General features: G+C 46.9%; 1 protein-coding gene across 1 annotated transcript; it reads left to right on the plus strand.

The window, feature by feature from the left end:
• Positions 1-9588: 9588 nt before the first annotated feature.
• Positions 9589-12838, plus strand: LOC109754013 (uncharacterized). Its single transcript, XM_020312946.4, has 2 exons — positions 9589-11376; positions 12507-12838. Exons 1-2 carry the CDS (start codon positions 10338-10340, stop codon positions 12515-12517), a joined length of 1050 nt encoding a protein of 349 aa, XP_020168535.1. The 5' UTR covers positions 9589-10337; the 3' UTR covers positions 12518-12838.
• Positions 12839-17734: the final 4896 nt, after the last annotated feature.

The raw sequence follows: 17734 nt of genomic DNA on the forward strand, positions 1-17734 counted from the left end.
TCCTTGTCCAATTCGGAATCCTCAAGGGGGGGCGCGGCCAGCCCATGGCTCCCTCCTCTCTCTCACACACAAGGCCCATGTTGGCCCATTAGTTCCCCCGGGGTTCCGATAACCCCCCCGGCACTCCGATAATTATCCGGTGACCCCCGGAACACTTCCGGTGTCCGAATATAGTCGTCCAATATATCAATCTTTATGTCTCAACCATTTCGAGACTCCTCGTCATGTCTGTGATCACATCCGAGACTTCGAACTATCTTCGGTACATCAAAACACATAAACTCATAATATCGATCGTCATCGAACGTTAAGCGTGCGGACCCTACGGGTTCGAGAACTATGTAGACATGACCGAGACACGTCACCGGTCAATAACCAATAGCGGAACCTGGATGCTCATATTGGTTCCTACATATTCTACGAAGATCTTTATCGGTCAAACCACATAACAACATACGTTGTTCCCTTTGTCATCGGTATGTTACTTGCCCGAGATTCGATCGTTGGTATCTCAATACCTAGTTCAATCTCGTTACCGGCAAGTCTCTTTACTCGTTCCATAATGCATCATCCAGCAACTAACTCATTAGTTACATTGCTTGCAAGGCTTATAGTGATGTGCATTACCGAGAGGGCCCAGAGATACCTCTCCGACAATCGGAGTGACAAATCCTAATCTTGATCTATGCCAACTCAACAAACACCATCGGAGACACCTGTAGAGCACCTTTATAATCACACAGTTACGTTGTGAGGTTTGGTAGCACACAAAGTGTTACTCAGGTATTCGGGAGTTGCATAATCTCATAGTCATAGGAACATGTATAAGTCATGAAGAAAGCAATAGCAACATACTAAACGATCAAGTGCTAAGCTAACGGAATGGGTCAGGTCAATCACATCATTCTCTAATGATGTGATCCCGTTAATCAAATGACAACTCATGTCAATGGCTAGGAAACTTAACCATCTTTGATTCAACGAGCTAGTCAAGTAGAGGCATACTAGTGACACTCTGTTTGTCTATGTATTCACACATGTACTAAGTTTCCAGTTAATACAATTCTAGCATGAATAATAAACATTTATCATGATATAAGGAAATATAAATAACAACTTTATTATTGCCTCTAGGGCATATTTCCTTCAATAACATATTCCCTACATGATCCACATGCATACAAAGTTGACACTCTTCCAAAATAGTGGGATTAACATCAACTAAAGTCATGACCTCTCCAAACCCACTTTCAATACTATTGCAAAAATTAATATCAATATCATATTCATCATGAGGCATAAATAAATTTTCAAGATCATAAGAAGCATCATCATCCCAATCATGGTCATTGCAATAAGTAGCGGACATGACAAAACAAGCATCCCCAAGCTTGGGGTTTTGCATATTATTAGCACAATTGACATTAATAGAATTTATAGTAAAATTATTGCAATCATGCTTTTCATTCAAGGAGCTATCATGAATCACTTCATAAACTTCTTCATCACAATTTTCAGATTCGCGATTCTCAAGCAAAACTTCATAAAGATAATCTAGTGCACTCAACTCACTAACAATTGGTTCGTCGTGATTGGATCTTTTAAAAAGATTAGCAAGTGGATGGGGATCCATATCTATAGATTTTTAGCAAGCAAAGATGCAAGCATATAGAAGGCACATGGCAACACAAGCAAACAAAAGATCTGACGAGAAAAAGGCGAACGAAAAAGAGGGCGAATAAAACGGCAAATTTTTGTGAAGTGGGGGAGAGGAAAACGAGAGGCAAATGGCAAATAATGTAAATTGCGAGGAGATGAGATTTGTGATTAGGAACCCGGTTATGTTGAAGATCCTCCCCGGCAACGGCGCCAGAAAGTCCTTTTGATGTCGCTTGAAGCTACGTCACTATTTCCCCAAAGAGGAAGGGATGATGCAGCACAACGGAGGTAGGTATTTCCCTCAGAAATGAAACCAAGGTTAACGAACCAGTAGGAGAACCAAGCAACACAACATAAACAGCCCCTGCACACAAATAACAACACCTCGCAACCCGACGTGTTAAAGGGGTTGTCAATCACTTTTGGGGTACGGCGCTAGAAATTGCGTGTTGTCGGGAGAAAGTTGTAATAGATTAAAATAATAGATCGCAACTAAATTAAAGTGCAGCAAAGTATTTTTGTATTTTTGGTTTAATAGATCTGAATAAAAAGAGCAAATAAAATAGATCACAAAGCAAATATATGAGAAAGAAGACCCGGGGGCCGTAGGTTTCACTAGTGGCTTCTCTCGAGAAAGATAGCAAACAGTGGGTAAACAAATTACTGTTGGGCAATTGATAGAACTTCAAATACTCATGACGATATCCAGGCAATGATCATTACATAGGCATCACGTCCAAGATTAGTAGACTGACTCCTGCCTGCATCTACTACTATTACTCCACACATCGACTACTATCCAGCATGCATCTTGTGTATTAAGTTCATGGAAAAACTGTGTAATGCAATAAGAACGATGACATGATGTAGACAAGATCAGTTTATCTATGGAGGTAGATATAGATCCCGTCTTTTTATCCTTAGTAGCAATGATACATACGTGTCGGTTCCCTTTCTGTCACTGGGATCGAGCACCATAAGATCGAACCCACTACCGGGCACCTCTTCCCATTGCAAAATAAATAGATCAAGTTGGCCAAACAAAACCCAAATATCAGAGAAGAAATACGAGGCTATAAGAGATCATGCATATAAGAGATCAAAGAAACTCAAATAACTTTCATGGATATAAAAAGATATAACTGATCATAAACTCGAAGTTCATCAGATCCCAACAAACACACCGCAAAAGAGTTATATCATATGGATCTCCAAGAGACCATTGTATTGAGAATTCAGCGAGAGAGAGAAAGCCATCTAGCTACTAACTACGGACCCAAAGGTCTACAAAGAACTACTCACGCATCATCGGAGAGGCACCAATGGAAGTGGTGAACCCTCCGTGATGGTGTCTAGATTGGATCTGGTGGTTCTGGACTCTGCGGCGGCTGGATGAATATTTCGTCGACCCTTCTAGGGTTCTGGGATTTTTGGGGTATTTATAGAGCAAAGAGGCGGTCCGGGGGGGGCACCCGAGGTGGGCACAACCCACCAGGGCGCGCCTGGGCCTCCTGGCGCGCACTGGTGGGTTGTGCCCCCCTCGGGGCACCCCCAAGTGCAACCAGGGCCCATTGCCTTCCTTCTGGCCCATAAAAAATCATCGTGGAGTTTCGTGGCATTTGGACTCCGTTTGACATTGATTTCTTGCGATGTAAAAAACATGGAAAAAACAGCAACTGGCACTTGGCACTATGTCAATAGGTTAGTACCAAAAAAAGATGTAAAATGACTATAAAATGATTATGAAACATCCAAGATTGATAATAAAACAGCATGGAACAATCAAAAATTATAGATACGTGGAGACGTATCAGGGTCTACCGGAGAAGAAGAGGGGGAAGAAATAGTAAATACGGAGCAAACAAGGCATCACAAAACATAACATGACAAAACGCGGTGCTAGGGTACTAGGCGATAATGGCGAAGGGGGAAACATCCGGGAAAGTATTCCCGGTGTTTGACGTTTTCGGACAGACGAAACAGAGGGGGCGGTTGCATGTTCGCTATGTTAGGGACGTGTGGCAGATGAACGGACTCCGCTATCAGAATCGTTGCGTTTTTCTGAGCAACTTTCATGTACAAAGTATTTTCATCTGAGATACGGTTTATTTTATATTAATTTTCCAAGTTTTAATTGATTTTCTAATTTCTGGATTTAACTTAAATCGAAACTTAATTAGTATTTAAATGCTATGGGTACACGGGAAGTGTACCCAGAAGTGTGCACCTGAGGCTGACAGGTGGGGACAGTTTACTAAGTCAACTACCCAATCAGCAGCCAACAGGGCGTTGACTAGTCAAACCTGACTAGTGGGACCCACTGGTTAGTGACTATTAACAGTGTTTTAGTTAACCTAATTAGGCTAATTAGTGAGGTGGGGCCAGGCTGTCAGTGGCTCATTTTTTTAACAGAGTTTTATTTAACCAATTTGATTAATTAGTGAGGTGGCCCCACGTGTTGGTGGCTATTAGGGCGCCGGTTAGTGCTAATTAGCGTTTAGGTCCAAAATATCTGGGCGGGCCCACACGTCAGTGAGCCAGCCCGTTGGTTTAGGCGCGCGCGGGTGCGCTGTGCACGCCGGCGAGGCACAGGGGGAGGCACAGGGGACGGCGGAGGTGCTCGGGAGCACAACTCCGGCGACGGCTAGCGAGGCACAGGGGACGGCGGAGGTGCTCGGGAGGGCGCATTGGAGGGCTCGTGGAGCAGCGCGTCCTGCGATGGCGGTGGCTCGACCTAAGACGGCCGGAGAAGGTGGCGGCATTGAGCAGAGCGGCGGCCGGAGCGGGCGAGGTGCGGAGGGGGCGGTCGCCTGCAGGTCTCCAACATATCTATAATTTTTGATTGTTCCATGCTATTATATTATCTGTTTTGGATGTTTTATATGCATTAATATGCTATTTTATATTACTTTTGGGACTAACTTATTAACCTAGAGCCAAGTGCCAGTTTCTGTTTTTTCCTTGTTTTCGAGCTTTGCAGAAAAGGAATACCAAACGGAATAAAACCTTTGCGATGATTTTTCTTGGACCAGAAGACACCCATGAGACTTGGAGTGCAAGTCAGAAGAGCCACGAAGCGGCCACAAGGGTGGAGGGCGCGCCCCCTACCTTGTGGGCTCCTTGGTGACCCCCTGACCTAGATCTTCCTCCTATATATTCACATATATTCCCAAACCATCAGAAGTATCCAGAAAACACTTTTCCACCGCCGCAACTGAGGGAGTCCTGTATTAGGGGGTCCTCGGGCGTCCGGGCTATGTGACATGGGCATGACTCATGGGCCTTGAAGATACAAGATGGAAGGCTTTCCCCCGTGTCCGGGTGGGACTCTCCTTGGCATGGAAGGCAAGCTTGGCGTTCGGATATGAAGATTCCTTCCTCTGTAAACCGACTCTGTACAACCCTAGGCCCCTCCGGTGTCTATATAAACCGGAGGGTTTAGTCCATAGAAGCAATCGCAACCATACAGGCTAGACATCTAGGGTTTAGCCATTACGATCTCGAGGTAGATCAACTCTTGTAACCCCTATATTCATCAAAGTAAATCAAGCAGGAAGTAGGGTATTACCTCCATCGAGAGGGCCCGAACCTGGGTAAACATCGTGTCCCCGTCCCCTGTTACCTTCGATCCTTAGACGCACAGTTCGGGACCCCCTACCCGAGATCTGCCGGTTTTGACACCGACAGCAACCTTCTGTTCCCGTGAGATCCAATCTTGGGGCCTTTTTCGTCATCCTGCTGAAGGGGGATTTGATCACAGAGGGCATCTACATCAATCCTATTGCCCTTCCGATGAAGTGTGAGCAGTTTACCATAGACCTACGGGTCCATAGCTAGTAGCTAGATGGCTTCTTCTCTCTCTCTTTGCTTCTCAATACCATGTTCTCCTCGATGTTCTTGGAGATCTATCCGATGTAATCTTATTTTGTGGTGTGTTTATCGAGATCCAATGAATTGTGGATTTATGACCAGCTTATCTATGAATATTATTTGAATCTTCTCTGAATTCTTTTATGCATGATTTGATATCTTTGTAATTCTCTTCAAACTATCAGTTTGGTTTGGCCAACTAGATTGGTTTTTCTTATAATGGGAGAAGTGCTTAGCTTTGGGTTCAATCTTGCGGTGTCCTCACCCAGTGACGGTAGGGGTAGCGAGGCACGTATTGTATTGTTGCCATCGAGGATAAAAAGATGGGGTTTACATCGTATTGCTTGAGTTTATTCCTCTACATCATGTCATCTTTCTTAAAGCGTTAATCTGTTCTTTAGGAACTTAATACTATAGATGCAGGCAGGAGTAGGTCGATGTGGGGAGTAATAGTAGATGCAGGAAGGAGTCGGTCTACTTGACACAGACGTGGTGCCTATATTACACAATCATTGCCTTGGATATCGTCATAACTTTGCGCTTTTCTATCAATTACTTGATAGTAATTTGTTCACCCACCGTATTATTTGCTATCTTGAGAGAAGCCTCTAGTGAAACCTATGGCCCCAGGGTCTATTTTCCATCATATAAGTTTCCGATCTACTATTTTGCAATCTTTTACTTTCCGATCTATAAACCAAAAACCCAAAAATATTTACTTTATCTTTTGTTTAGTTTTATCTATCTCTATCAGATCTCACCTTTGCAAGTGACCGTGAAGGGATTGACAACCCATTTATCGCGTTGGGTGCAAGTGTTTGATTGTTTGTGCAGGTACTTGGTGATTTGTACGTTCTTCTCCTACTAGTTTGATACCTTGGTTCTCTAACTGAGGGAAATACTTATCTCTACTTTGCTGCATCACCCTTTCCTCTTCAAGGGAAAAACCAACGCAAGCTCAAGAAGTAGCATCGCCCATAGCAACACATGAAAAATTTACTAGTATCAAATAATTGTTCACTAATTTGTGAATTATTTACCCGCATTATGAAGGCACGAGAAGGGGTAGCATGTGTATACCATGTTCGAACGATTTGAATTGTTTTCTTCTTTATTTTCTTATTCATTTTGAAGAACAAGCAATAGAAACTGGCGAGGAGGAGGGGAGGGGGGGTTGAAGGGAAGATTTAGAGATAGAGTTTGGATGTGTATGTCAAACATAGTGGATGAAGGAGTGAAGGACAAGAGGAAGATGAAGAAGAAAATAGATTTAGTGGTAAAAAAGACATTAGAAATGTCGTCTGCTATGCAAGAGGATCCCTGACCTAATGTATATGTTGGACACACTTAGTATTGAACCAATAGAATATGTGCCCCGTTGCAATGCACGAGCAAATAATAGTTTTACTCAAAATTGCCTATGCCTAGTAGTAATACTGACGGAATTTTGCAGCACAAATGCCGTCGAGACATCGTTTTACGGGGCCGGAGGTTATAGCATCTCTAGCAGATCCGGTATACCCCCGTCCTGCGAAAATCGTTTCCATGCGCGTGTAATTTTTTTTGCAGTACCGCGAGGCCTCCGGCGGAACAGATCATGTAAACTTGTCCCACAAATGTTCTATGGGACGAGTTTACAAGATCTGTTCCGCGCCGGAGGCCTCGTGGTACTGCAAATTATTTCTAGCTTTGTAAATTCAAGATTTTCAACAATACGAACCAATTAGAATCATAATATAAATTAAAAACATGAGTATAAATGGTTCGAAAGGCAATTAACAATACAACAATCGTCTTCATTACAACAAATGTTCAAATTCGAAAAATTATTACAACAACAAATTGTTCAAATCACCCAAACATATATGAAAATTGTCCACGGGATGCAACAACACTAGGTTGTTGACATCGTCGTCCGAAATCATCTCTTTTATGTTCGAATCATCCGACGAAGACAACAACGATGAACTCCAATCCATCTGAAAAATGCACGCGCGTGAATATCTCCCTATCAAAATTGAATCAAAATAGACGGCGGGCATTGAACATAGCTTCCCCCGAGGCAAAGCCAGCCACCCCTTTCTTCTCCCATGCTGGCCGAAGCAAAGCGGACCGCCCCTTTCTTCTTCCCTCTGGCTGAAGTAAAGCCAGCCAAAACTCTTTCCGCCGGCTCACGTGGCTATCCCTAGAGTGAATCTGAGGCTCACCTGCGTTGGAAACAACCGGATCCGCCGGTGCCAAGGCCGCGCGCCAAGCTCCATGGCGGATCCATGGCGGTGGTAGCGGCAGCTAGCCCCCGGATACAAATGGGCACCCGGGCCTCTAAATTTTGTGAAATAGATGCGGCGCGAGGCGGCGGAGCTAACGGACGATGCGGGATAGTCGGGGGCACCAAGAACCGGCTGGGAGTGAGGCGGGAACGGAAGCGAGCGGAAATGGCGTTAGCGCCAAGGAACGGGGATCCGTCAAAAATAGGTGTGGATCTCGTAGATACGGCGGAAACGACTCGAATATGTAGAATCCCGCAGCAAAAAATCAAGGCCGATTACAAGGGGTCTATTCGGGCCGGAAAAATCGGCCATGTCCTGTGAACCGGCGTTTATTATTGGGTCCTGATAACGCCCACACGTGTGGCATACTAGACATCCGCCCACACACCATGTGTGGCGTGAGCAGGAGATAGCCCACACGGGCTGTGTGTGGGCAAATATTAGAATAGCCCACATGTGTGGGCGCAGCTACTTCGTGCCACACGCCCAACAAGCACTACTCATCCCCATCCCGCGCGTGTGGCACGAAGCAAATATGCCCACACGTCCTGGTGCACCTACGTTAGGTACCCGTGGGATGACGATTTAGTTGCCATCCGGGATGACAGATGTAATTATCCGGGATGACAAATGTAGCTGTAAAAGCATGGCAACTCTCTTTGTTTTGGTTAACTATAGTTGTCATGTCTAATTTATGGTAGTTGCCGCGTGTAATCAAACCATAGTTGCCATGTGCGATTAACTACTTGCCACATATGGTCAAACAATAGTTGCCACGTGTGTTTACCTAGTTGCCATGTGTGGTCCAACCATAGTTGCCATGTATGGTTAATCACAGTTGTCTTGTGTGTTTATCTGATTGCCACGTACGCGCAACTGCAGTTGCCGTCTAGCAACGAATCATAGTTGCCATGTGTGTTTACCTAGTTGCCACGTACGCGCAACTGCAGTTGCCATCCGACAACGTACGAGTGTCGTGTGGGCGAAAAGCAGTTCGACCACACGCGCGTGGACTAGGTGATGGTTGTGTTGGTAGAAACTAGTTCGCCCACACAGCACAGCCGGCAAACCGCGTGCTGCGGGGCGTGTAGGCGAACTCTCCAACGCCCACACATACGATGATGCCCACGTGACACTGAGATTCTAACAGATTCCTTTAGGATTCATGCAAAATAGAATCAACGTGGATCAAAGCGTGTGGGCGATGTGCAAAAATGCCACGTGTGTGGGCGTTATCATTTGGGTTGTTATTTGGGATGCCCCGGTTTAGGGCATGACATCCGGAGCTGATTGGGTGGGGTGTCCCTGGAGCTGAGCTGCCGGTGCTGGCTCCGCTGGTCAACTGGTTGAACAGTGCTCCAGCAAGCAAGCCGCGGGACGGGAGCAGCGGGAGCGAGGGAAAAGGGGGCCGGAAGAAGACGCACGCCAGTCCGCCACCAACCGCGGCGCGTGGGAGGGCTAGCGCTAGTGCGGGCGGAGTCCCACCCAGCAAGAAGGAGGCAACCACCCCCACGGTTGGGGTTGAGGTTGGGGTTGGGGTCACCGCCCGCCCGCCCGCCGGACGCGCCAGCGACAGCGACGAATCAATCAATCCGCCTCGTTTTGCCGCCGGGCCGGGCCGCGCCGCGCCGATCCGGTCAGCGCGCGCGTCACGCCCCACTCCCCCGCTCCCGCCCCCGCTCCCTCTCCCCGTCGGCTATTGCGGTCCGACGCGGCGCGCGCCTCCACTCCCGCCCGCCCTCGCTGTCCGTGGCGGGCCTACCTCACGCGGCCGGCAGTTGGCAACCGTGGCCGCGCGGGCAGGCGGGCGGAGTCCTCCCTCCCCCACTTTCCGCTCCCACCACCTCCTCCTCCCTTTCCCCTTCCCCCACGGAGAGGAGAGGAGCGGGATCCTTCCCAACCCCACCTCCCGCCCCGGCCCGGCCGCCACCCTCCATTTTCTTTTCCGAGCTCGAATCAAGTCCCCTCGCCCTGCCGCAGCTGCCGCCGCGGCCTAGCCCTTGACTCTTCTCCACGACGCTCCCCCGCTGTCTTTTGACCGCTCCAAACTTGCTTCTCTTCCCCCGTGATCGCGGCTAGCCATGGGGTTATGAGTGACACAGCGCTTGCTTTGGACGCAGCTGTTCGTCCGTCCGGCAGCGGCACGGCACCCGCTGCCGCATCATAACCGCCGGCCTGCCCTTTCTGCTCCATCTGGGAAGTTAACTCCTCCCGAAATTCCCTTCTTTCGGTACCCCTGGGAAAAGGGGAGGAAAAGGCGCCATCTTTTCCGATCCCAGCTTCAGCTTCAGAGGCACACCATCTTCCCCTGATCGCTCACGCGGCAGGCTTCCAGCTTCAGGGATCGAGTGAAGCTCTTCTTCTTCCCGAGCGGAATTAAAGCTCTGGTGCACCTGTTTTGAGCTCAGGCAGCAGATCCCCGCGCCGGAGGGGGATCTTCTCGCTGACAGAGTCAGACGGTCTCGGTCCAACTGCTCCCGTGGCTCTGCCTAAGCTCTGTTCCAGTTTGGGGGCTCCGTCTGCTCTGCTGCGGCCTCGATGGACGGCCTCCCCGACGCGGCGCCGCCCGCGCCGACGCCGCAGCAGCAGCCGAAGCGGGACGAGTGGAGCGAGAGCGGCATCTCGCGCCTGCTGGAGGCCTACGAGGCCAAGTGGCTGCTCCGCAACCGGGCCAAGCTCAAGTGGAGCGACTGGGTCGACATCGCCCACGACGTCTCCGCCCACTGCTCCTCCTCCGACCACGCGGCCTCCAAGCCCGGCGCCGCTGCCGGGGGCACCGCCAAGACGCCCAACCAGTGCAAGAATAAGGTCGAGTCCATGAAGAAGCGCTACCGGGCCGAGTCCGCCGCCGCCACGCGCGCCGGAGTAGCCGGGGCGGCCAGCGCCTCCGGTGGCCCGTCGTGGCGCTTCTTCGGCCGCATGGACGGGCTGCTCAAGGGGCCGGCCGCCGGCTGCTCTGGCCAGCCGCAGGCGCAACCGGAGCCGAGTAGCGATGGCATGGTCCAGCTGCCGCGAGCACCGCCGAAAGCAGAGCCGGAGGTCGACGCCGAAGCGGACACCGCCCTCCAGCAGCCGCCGGACACAGCAGGGCCGCCCGTCGCGCTCTCCAAGCTACTCAACGCAGACGCCAACGGCTCCGCAACGGTGAAGGCCGAGAAGACCGTCGATCTGGCCACGCACAAGGAGAGCAGCAGGGCGGCTGACAGCGACGCCGAAAATGTGAGCTCTCCGCGGAGCAAGGAGGTGGAGGTGGAGGCGAACGATGACGGCGCCGAGGAGGTGGACACGCCGAGAAAGAGGAAGAGCCCGGAGCTGGACGTCGCGAGGAGCATCGAGCTGCTGGCGAGCTCGTTCCTGAAGATCGAGCGGGCCAGGCTGGAGGTGTACCGGGACACGGAGAGGATGCGGGCCGAGGCAGAGGTGAAGAAGGGCGAGATGGAGCTGAGGAGGACGGAGATCATGGCCAAGACGCAGTTGCAGATCGCCAGGCTCTTCGCCAAGCGGCTCAAGGAGTGCGTCGGCGGTAATGGTGGCAGCTCGTCTCAAGTGGACACCCTTGCCAAGAAAGGCGAAAATGGTTAGTCCCAACTTACCAGTAAGATTGCTGTTCATATTCAGTGCTGCAAGAACATCCTAAATAGTGCATGGTGTGAAGTATGGATATGTAGAAGTGCATTTCCGGGTTCATCTTACACTCTATCGCTGTCAGTTAATTACTGCAATCATGCTATGTCTGGAGTTCCTTTTCTATCTATTCCTGGAAAATCATCATTTAGAGAATAGGAAATTGCAGCATGAGGATATCCTTGCACTAATATGGTAACTACTAGGAACAAGATGATCTCTGAATTCACTTTAGTTTTTGCTTCAATGGTACTAAAGGAGCTTTTCATTCTGTACTACTAGTACTGTGATGGCTCAGACACTTTCTGAGTTTGACTGAACTGAAATACATTTCTGTGGAACGGCTGAACTTTTGAAGCCTTTCCTTCCTATCGAGACCTACCATCTCATTCTACAGCGCTGTTCTACCATTTGGCTGAGGCTGAATGTTGTCCACCGTGTGTTGCTACGTATGACTCCATTCGGGTTATTTTATTGGCAAAAGCAAAGAGAAAAACCGCATGTCAGAACTAAAATCTTGGTATAACTAGTGTCATACATGCTCTGCTAGAAGAGGGTGTATTTTGAGTATCGTTTACTGACATAAACGCAAACATGGTACTCGGATCGGATGTTCTAACTTGTAGGCAGCAGAAGGCTTGATGTTGTTGACATATAATGGATGCTCTGAATGTTTAGTTCCATTGCAAGACTGTATAGTGGAATTCAGGTACTGTGGTAACGCAGGGGCCAAAATATAATCTCCTCATTAAACCGATCCGAGGTCTCGCGGTACTATGCTATGGGGGTCAATGGACAATTATGGAACTTAATCCTCGTATGATACGAACCTGCTGCGAGGAGTCGACTAGGTGTTGCTTCGACTTTGTTAGCATACATTCTCAAAATTTAGGCGTGCTTGTTTAGTTCCAAGACAGATTTTCATTTTATCATATGAAAAGCAGCATCTTGTACGGTCTGCTGACATCCTTACTCTTTTTCTCTTTGAAATCTTGCAGGAGAACTACATGTAACTCATCTTGTTTTGTACAGTACTATTTAGTTTTCAGTTCTCTTCTCACCAATTTGGCTTATGGGTTTCAGGTTCAGGGTGACTGGCCAATCAGAACACCTGTGAACTGTGATTCTCTTCCCCTGGCGTCGCACTCCATTCATGTGCGGAAAATGTATGTCGATTGATTTAGCCTCACCATGAGAGTGAAGGCATAGTGTAGCCATAAATATCGAAACGCAATAACGGAAGCGTCGGTGCCCCTTTCCAGCAGGGTGTTAGAAGATGCAGTTTTACAATCAGGAGTAGTTTGCTAGTCCGAAAATTTGTCAACTTGCATTCCTACTGAAACTGTTTTACTGACAACCATTGTAAGATGCTGTGGTTCTCTCGCAGTGCTGAAAGCCGGATGCTTCAGGTGGTATTTTTGTGTGACTGTTGATGGTATGATTCATTCGTGTACTGTGTATGCATCATCCACGGCTACCTTTTCCATATATGTAATGTGTGCATCATCCATGCTCTTACCTTTTTCCATGTGCTGTACATGGCTTCAAAAAGTCATTTTGTTTTGAAACTTTTCAGATGGAGGCGACGGGGATTCCTTTTTCTGGACACCCTTTTTGCCACAAAAAAAATCCCATCTGCCAGTGTACCCTTGAAAGCCCCCAATACTTTAGGGCAACTCCCACGCATGGTTCCAAATCGTCCGTGTGTGTCCGTTTGGGGTTAAACGGACAGACCAAGCATTCCAACGCGCGGGAGCATCCCCATTTTTTGCCTGATCTGTGTCCGTTCTACTCCATTTCTCTCTTGTTTATATTTGATCATGCACTGGAAACCACTATCACGATATTTCTTCAATCACGCGCTTTAGAGCTCTCTACAACATTTTAAAATGTTTAGAGCATACGTGATGCATGGATATATATTGGAGTGTCTATTTCTTAGTAGATGTCTATTTCTTTGTATATTGGAGCTCTACCAATACACGATATTCCTTCTTTATCCGATAATTAATTTAGTTATACTTTCTCTAAAAACAACTGTCAACTCAATGTTTTCTCTTAATGCTTTTTTTGAGCCAAACAAATCCATCCTTTATAAAAAAAATTGTCAACTCAGTGACTGCACATTGTACAACGTATGTGTCACTTTAGATTTATTTCATTTCCAGAGTTAAAGTTGCATGAATTTTTGTGTGTTAACTATAGTCTTGATTATGCACAACTCGTTCAACTACACACGCCACTTTGGCGATCTTTAATTTGTTTCGCATAAAAGGATCCGGTTCAACAAATGGTAAATTTAAGGAGTATTATCTAGAAACTTAGGAATAAAGACAAATTAAAAATATATAAGCATTGAACCCCGGGGTTTTCTCCTCTTTGAGAAAAAGTAATTAAATGCATACTAAATTGAGAAAATCACTATGTTATTAATTATGCTATCTAAGTAATAGAAAAAATGTAACTACATTGTGATTCGACGAAAAATATAACTAAAAAAGAAAAAATCTTTAGTATAAAATAACCTGGTAGAATGACAAATCATTAATCTTTTAGATAAATAGTGGCAGATGATATGTGTTAACGAGAACAAAGCCAAATATTCAAAGTGAAACATTATCAAAATCTTAGAGAGAGCGACAATGCATGGAAAGAGCCAACACGCAAAGAAGTGTCGGGTGTAATCCATGTGAAACTCAGCGATTTGAAATGGGTTTGCACAGGGCATGAACCTGTTCTTATAGGTGAAACGGAGATCCAACTGGGGACGTGTTGAAACCACGCAGATTTGCGGGATTTTGATCAGATCTCGGTGGGGTGAAAATAACTGAATGAGGATTAAGTAATTGAATTTTTGAACTTAATTTTGCGTGTGCAATTCGTTTTTCGAACACTGTCTTCGTCTTTGATCACCACTCTTTGACCTAGAGTGAAGTTTGTCGGAGTCTCTCAGCATACAAAGATGTATATAATGACGAGATGTGGTGCGTGATGATGAGTGATACCGAGCCAAGCCAACTTGGTCTTTTGGTCCAGTAGTGAGCCCTGCTAGGGACAGAAAGTTGCTCTTTAAACACATGTCATACTTAGCAAATTCTTACGAAAAATTACAATTCATATGTGTTTATTGGTATAGTTGCCCGAATAGTAATGGAGACGATGACATCGTGTAGACTTGATATTGGTCCTCTCTCTCTTTCTTTCTATCGAACAAAGAAAGTATATTTTTCTGTCCATCTCCAGCTTGGTCCGGAAATCGCGAAACCGTGTGAATAAGAGGGGCTTATTGATTTTCGTTTCTATACTCATAATATGGTGTCCTAGTTAACTTGATTTTGGGTTCCCATTTTCTTTATAAATATATCTTCATGTTTCTATTTCTAGTATAACCATAATTATATACTCACACATATGTACTTTACAAGTTGAAATTGAATAAGGAGTGGTAGCACACCCTCCTCCTCTCCCCTCCCCGCACCCTTCCTAAGAGCATCTCCAGCCGGCCCCCCCCCCCCAGGACGCCCCCCAGGACCACTTTTTGGCCGCCGGCGACTAAATTTTCGCCCACTCGTGGCCCCAACAACCCAGATTTGGCCGGATTTAGCCGAAATTAGAGCTGGCGGTCCCAGGCCACACCCAGCCCATCGGGGGGCACTTGGGGGAGGAGAGAGAAGATTTTGCTGTTCATTTGGCCCACAGTCAGCCTCCCAGAAAGTGCTAGTTATCGACTAGAGGGGGGGTGAATAGGCAATTTTTATGAATGTCTTCAAAACATGAGAGTTTCGAAGACAAACAATAGAAATGAACCTATTGATATGCAGCAGAAGGTAGACTACACTAAGCAAGCCATAGTCAAGTATGCAATGAAGTGAAAGCACGAAGACTAATAGCAGCTAGGTAGTAAAGATCAGGATGGAAGATAGTATGAAGCCAAACAATGATAGTAGTCACACACTGAAGTCAAACAGGTAGTGCAAGCAGGCAATGACTTCACGAAGACAAACTGTAAGTAAAGAGAGGGAGAGGATAGAACCAGTCACTTGGTGAGGACACAGGATTTGTTGGACCAGTTCCAGTTGCTGTGACAACTGTACGTCTGGTTAGGGAGGCTAAGATTCAACTCAGAAGACCACGTCTTCACCTTATTCCCCTTGAGCTAAGGACACCCAGTCCTCGCCCAATCACTCTGGTAAGTCTTCAAGGTAGACTTCCAAACCTTCACATACTTTGTTCACCGGCGATCCACAATGACTCTTGGATGCTCAGAACGCGACGCCTAACCGGCCGGAGGATTCACAGTCCTCAAGTGTAACAAGTCTTCAGGTCACGCAGACAGAAAGACTTCAGTGATGCCTAACACTCTTTGGCTCTGGGTGTTTGGGCTTTGTCCTCGCAAGGATTTCTCTCTCTCAAAAGCTTTGGAGGTGGGTTGCTCTCAAACGACAAAATCCGTGCACTAACTCTGAGCAGCCACCAATTTATGGTGTAGGGGGTGGGCTATTTATAGCCACTAGGCAACCCGACCTGATTTGTCCGAAATGACCCTGGGTCACTAAGGAACTGACACGTGTTCCAACGGTCAGATTTCAAACACACGCGGCAACTTGACTTGGGCTACAAGTAAAGCTGACTCATCCAGCTCTGGATAAGATTTGCTCTCATTGTCTTCGCTCGAAGACATAGGATCTGGTTGAGCATGACTTCAGTCACTCTGACTTTGTTCACTAGGACCTCACTTAACAGTACGGTGGTTCCTATGACTCAACAAAGAAGAAAAGGAAACAACGAAACAACTAAGTCTTCGCGCTCCATAGTCTTCACGCGATGTCTTCTCATGTCATAGTCTTCAATGTGAATATCTCCACATACCACCATTATCTTCAATGTCTTCATATATTTTTAGGGGTCATCTCCGGTAGGTAAACCGAATCAATGAGGGACTACTACCTGTGTTATCCTGCAATTCTCACAAACACATTAGTCCGTCAACCAGGTTTGTCGTCAATACTCCAAAACCAACTAGGGGTGGCACTAGATGCACTTACAATCTCCCCCTTTTTGGTGATTGATGACAAACTGGTTGAAGTTTTCAACGGGGATAAAAGTATGTGAAATTGTAAAGGATTAAGGTATTGTATTCATAAGTAGCAAAAGGCTCCCCCTGAAGATGTGCATATAAGTAATTTGCTTTTGGAATGCAAATGCACATAGCAGGTTGTACTTATGGAGATCCTCTTCAACTCATGAAGACAATTCATCATGCATGATTTGATATATCGAAGATAATGACATGCATAATGAGAAATGGACGTCTGCAATATGACTAAGTGCGGGATTTATCATCGCATCACAGAATAGCAGAAAACGTAGCAGACGACCATCAAGTTTAAGTGTTACAACTCAAAAAACCAAATGTATCAAAAGCGAGAGTTGTAAACACTAGGCAAAATATAAAGCAACCGCCCATATGGACCCGCTTGAAGACTATCAACTCATATGCTTCTCCCCCTTTTGTCAGTAAGGACCAAAAAGGTTTGAAGACATAGAGCCTCTACTCGTTCCCAGAAGGAGTAGGAGAAGATGCAGGGTCGGCGTCGGGGTTTGGCGGTGCAGAAGAACTTGGTGCAATGTCGATACGCGCCGAAGTAGGAGGTGGTGAGGTAGCATCATCTTGGTCATCTATGACTCTGGCATTCACCGTTGCAGCTGAGGAGGAATAGTCAGAGTCTTCAAGAGAGGGAGTTCGACGCAAGACAACATTCCTTGGAGGAGTGGAGTCAAACTTGAATCTTTCAGTGAAGCCATCGTCTTGAAGATCTGCTTCAGCACTCAGCAATGTCAAACTCTTCCATGACCGCCGACAGGTTTCATGAGTGACAAAGGCATTCTTGGTGGCAAGATTGCGAATTCGATTGACGTCCACCAAGAGGCTTTGCATCTGCCGCTTCAGCCAGTAGTGATGCTTATCCTGTTTCTGATGCAGGGCAACGAGAAGCTCTCGGTCATTGAGAACACGAGATCGCTTCCGAGGCCTTTGAGCAATAGTGCTCTCAGTGGCTTCAGTTTGAGCACGGTGAGGTAAGCGTGTATTGCCAGCCAAAGGATAAACACGAGTGGCGGCCTGGACTCCTTCAATGGGCTGTGTGAAGCTTTGGTGATCAGCATTGTGAAGAAAAACAGGCTCCTTGGCAGGCTCTGGGTATATGGCTTCAACTGACATATCAACCTCCGGCAAAAATATCAGATGGTTGCGAGCAGAAGGCTGATAGTTGACCGCAGAATGAAGCTTGATCAGGCGCATAACCCATGGA

The sequence above is a fragment of the Aegilops tauschii genome, chromosome 5, assembly GCF_002575655.3.
Source record: "Aegilops tauschii subsp. strangulata cultivar AL8/78 chromosome 5, Aet v6.0, whole genome shotgun sequence".
NCBI lineage: Eukaryota > Viridiplantae > Streptophyta > Magnoliopsida > Poales > Poaceae > Aegilops > Aegilops tauschii.

Coding starts and splice junctions, on each gene's coding strand:
- LOC109754013 (XM_020312946.4), top strand. CDS start 10,338: ATGGACGGCCTCCCCGACGCGGCGCCGCCCGCGCCGACGCCGCAGCAG.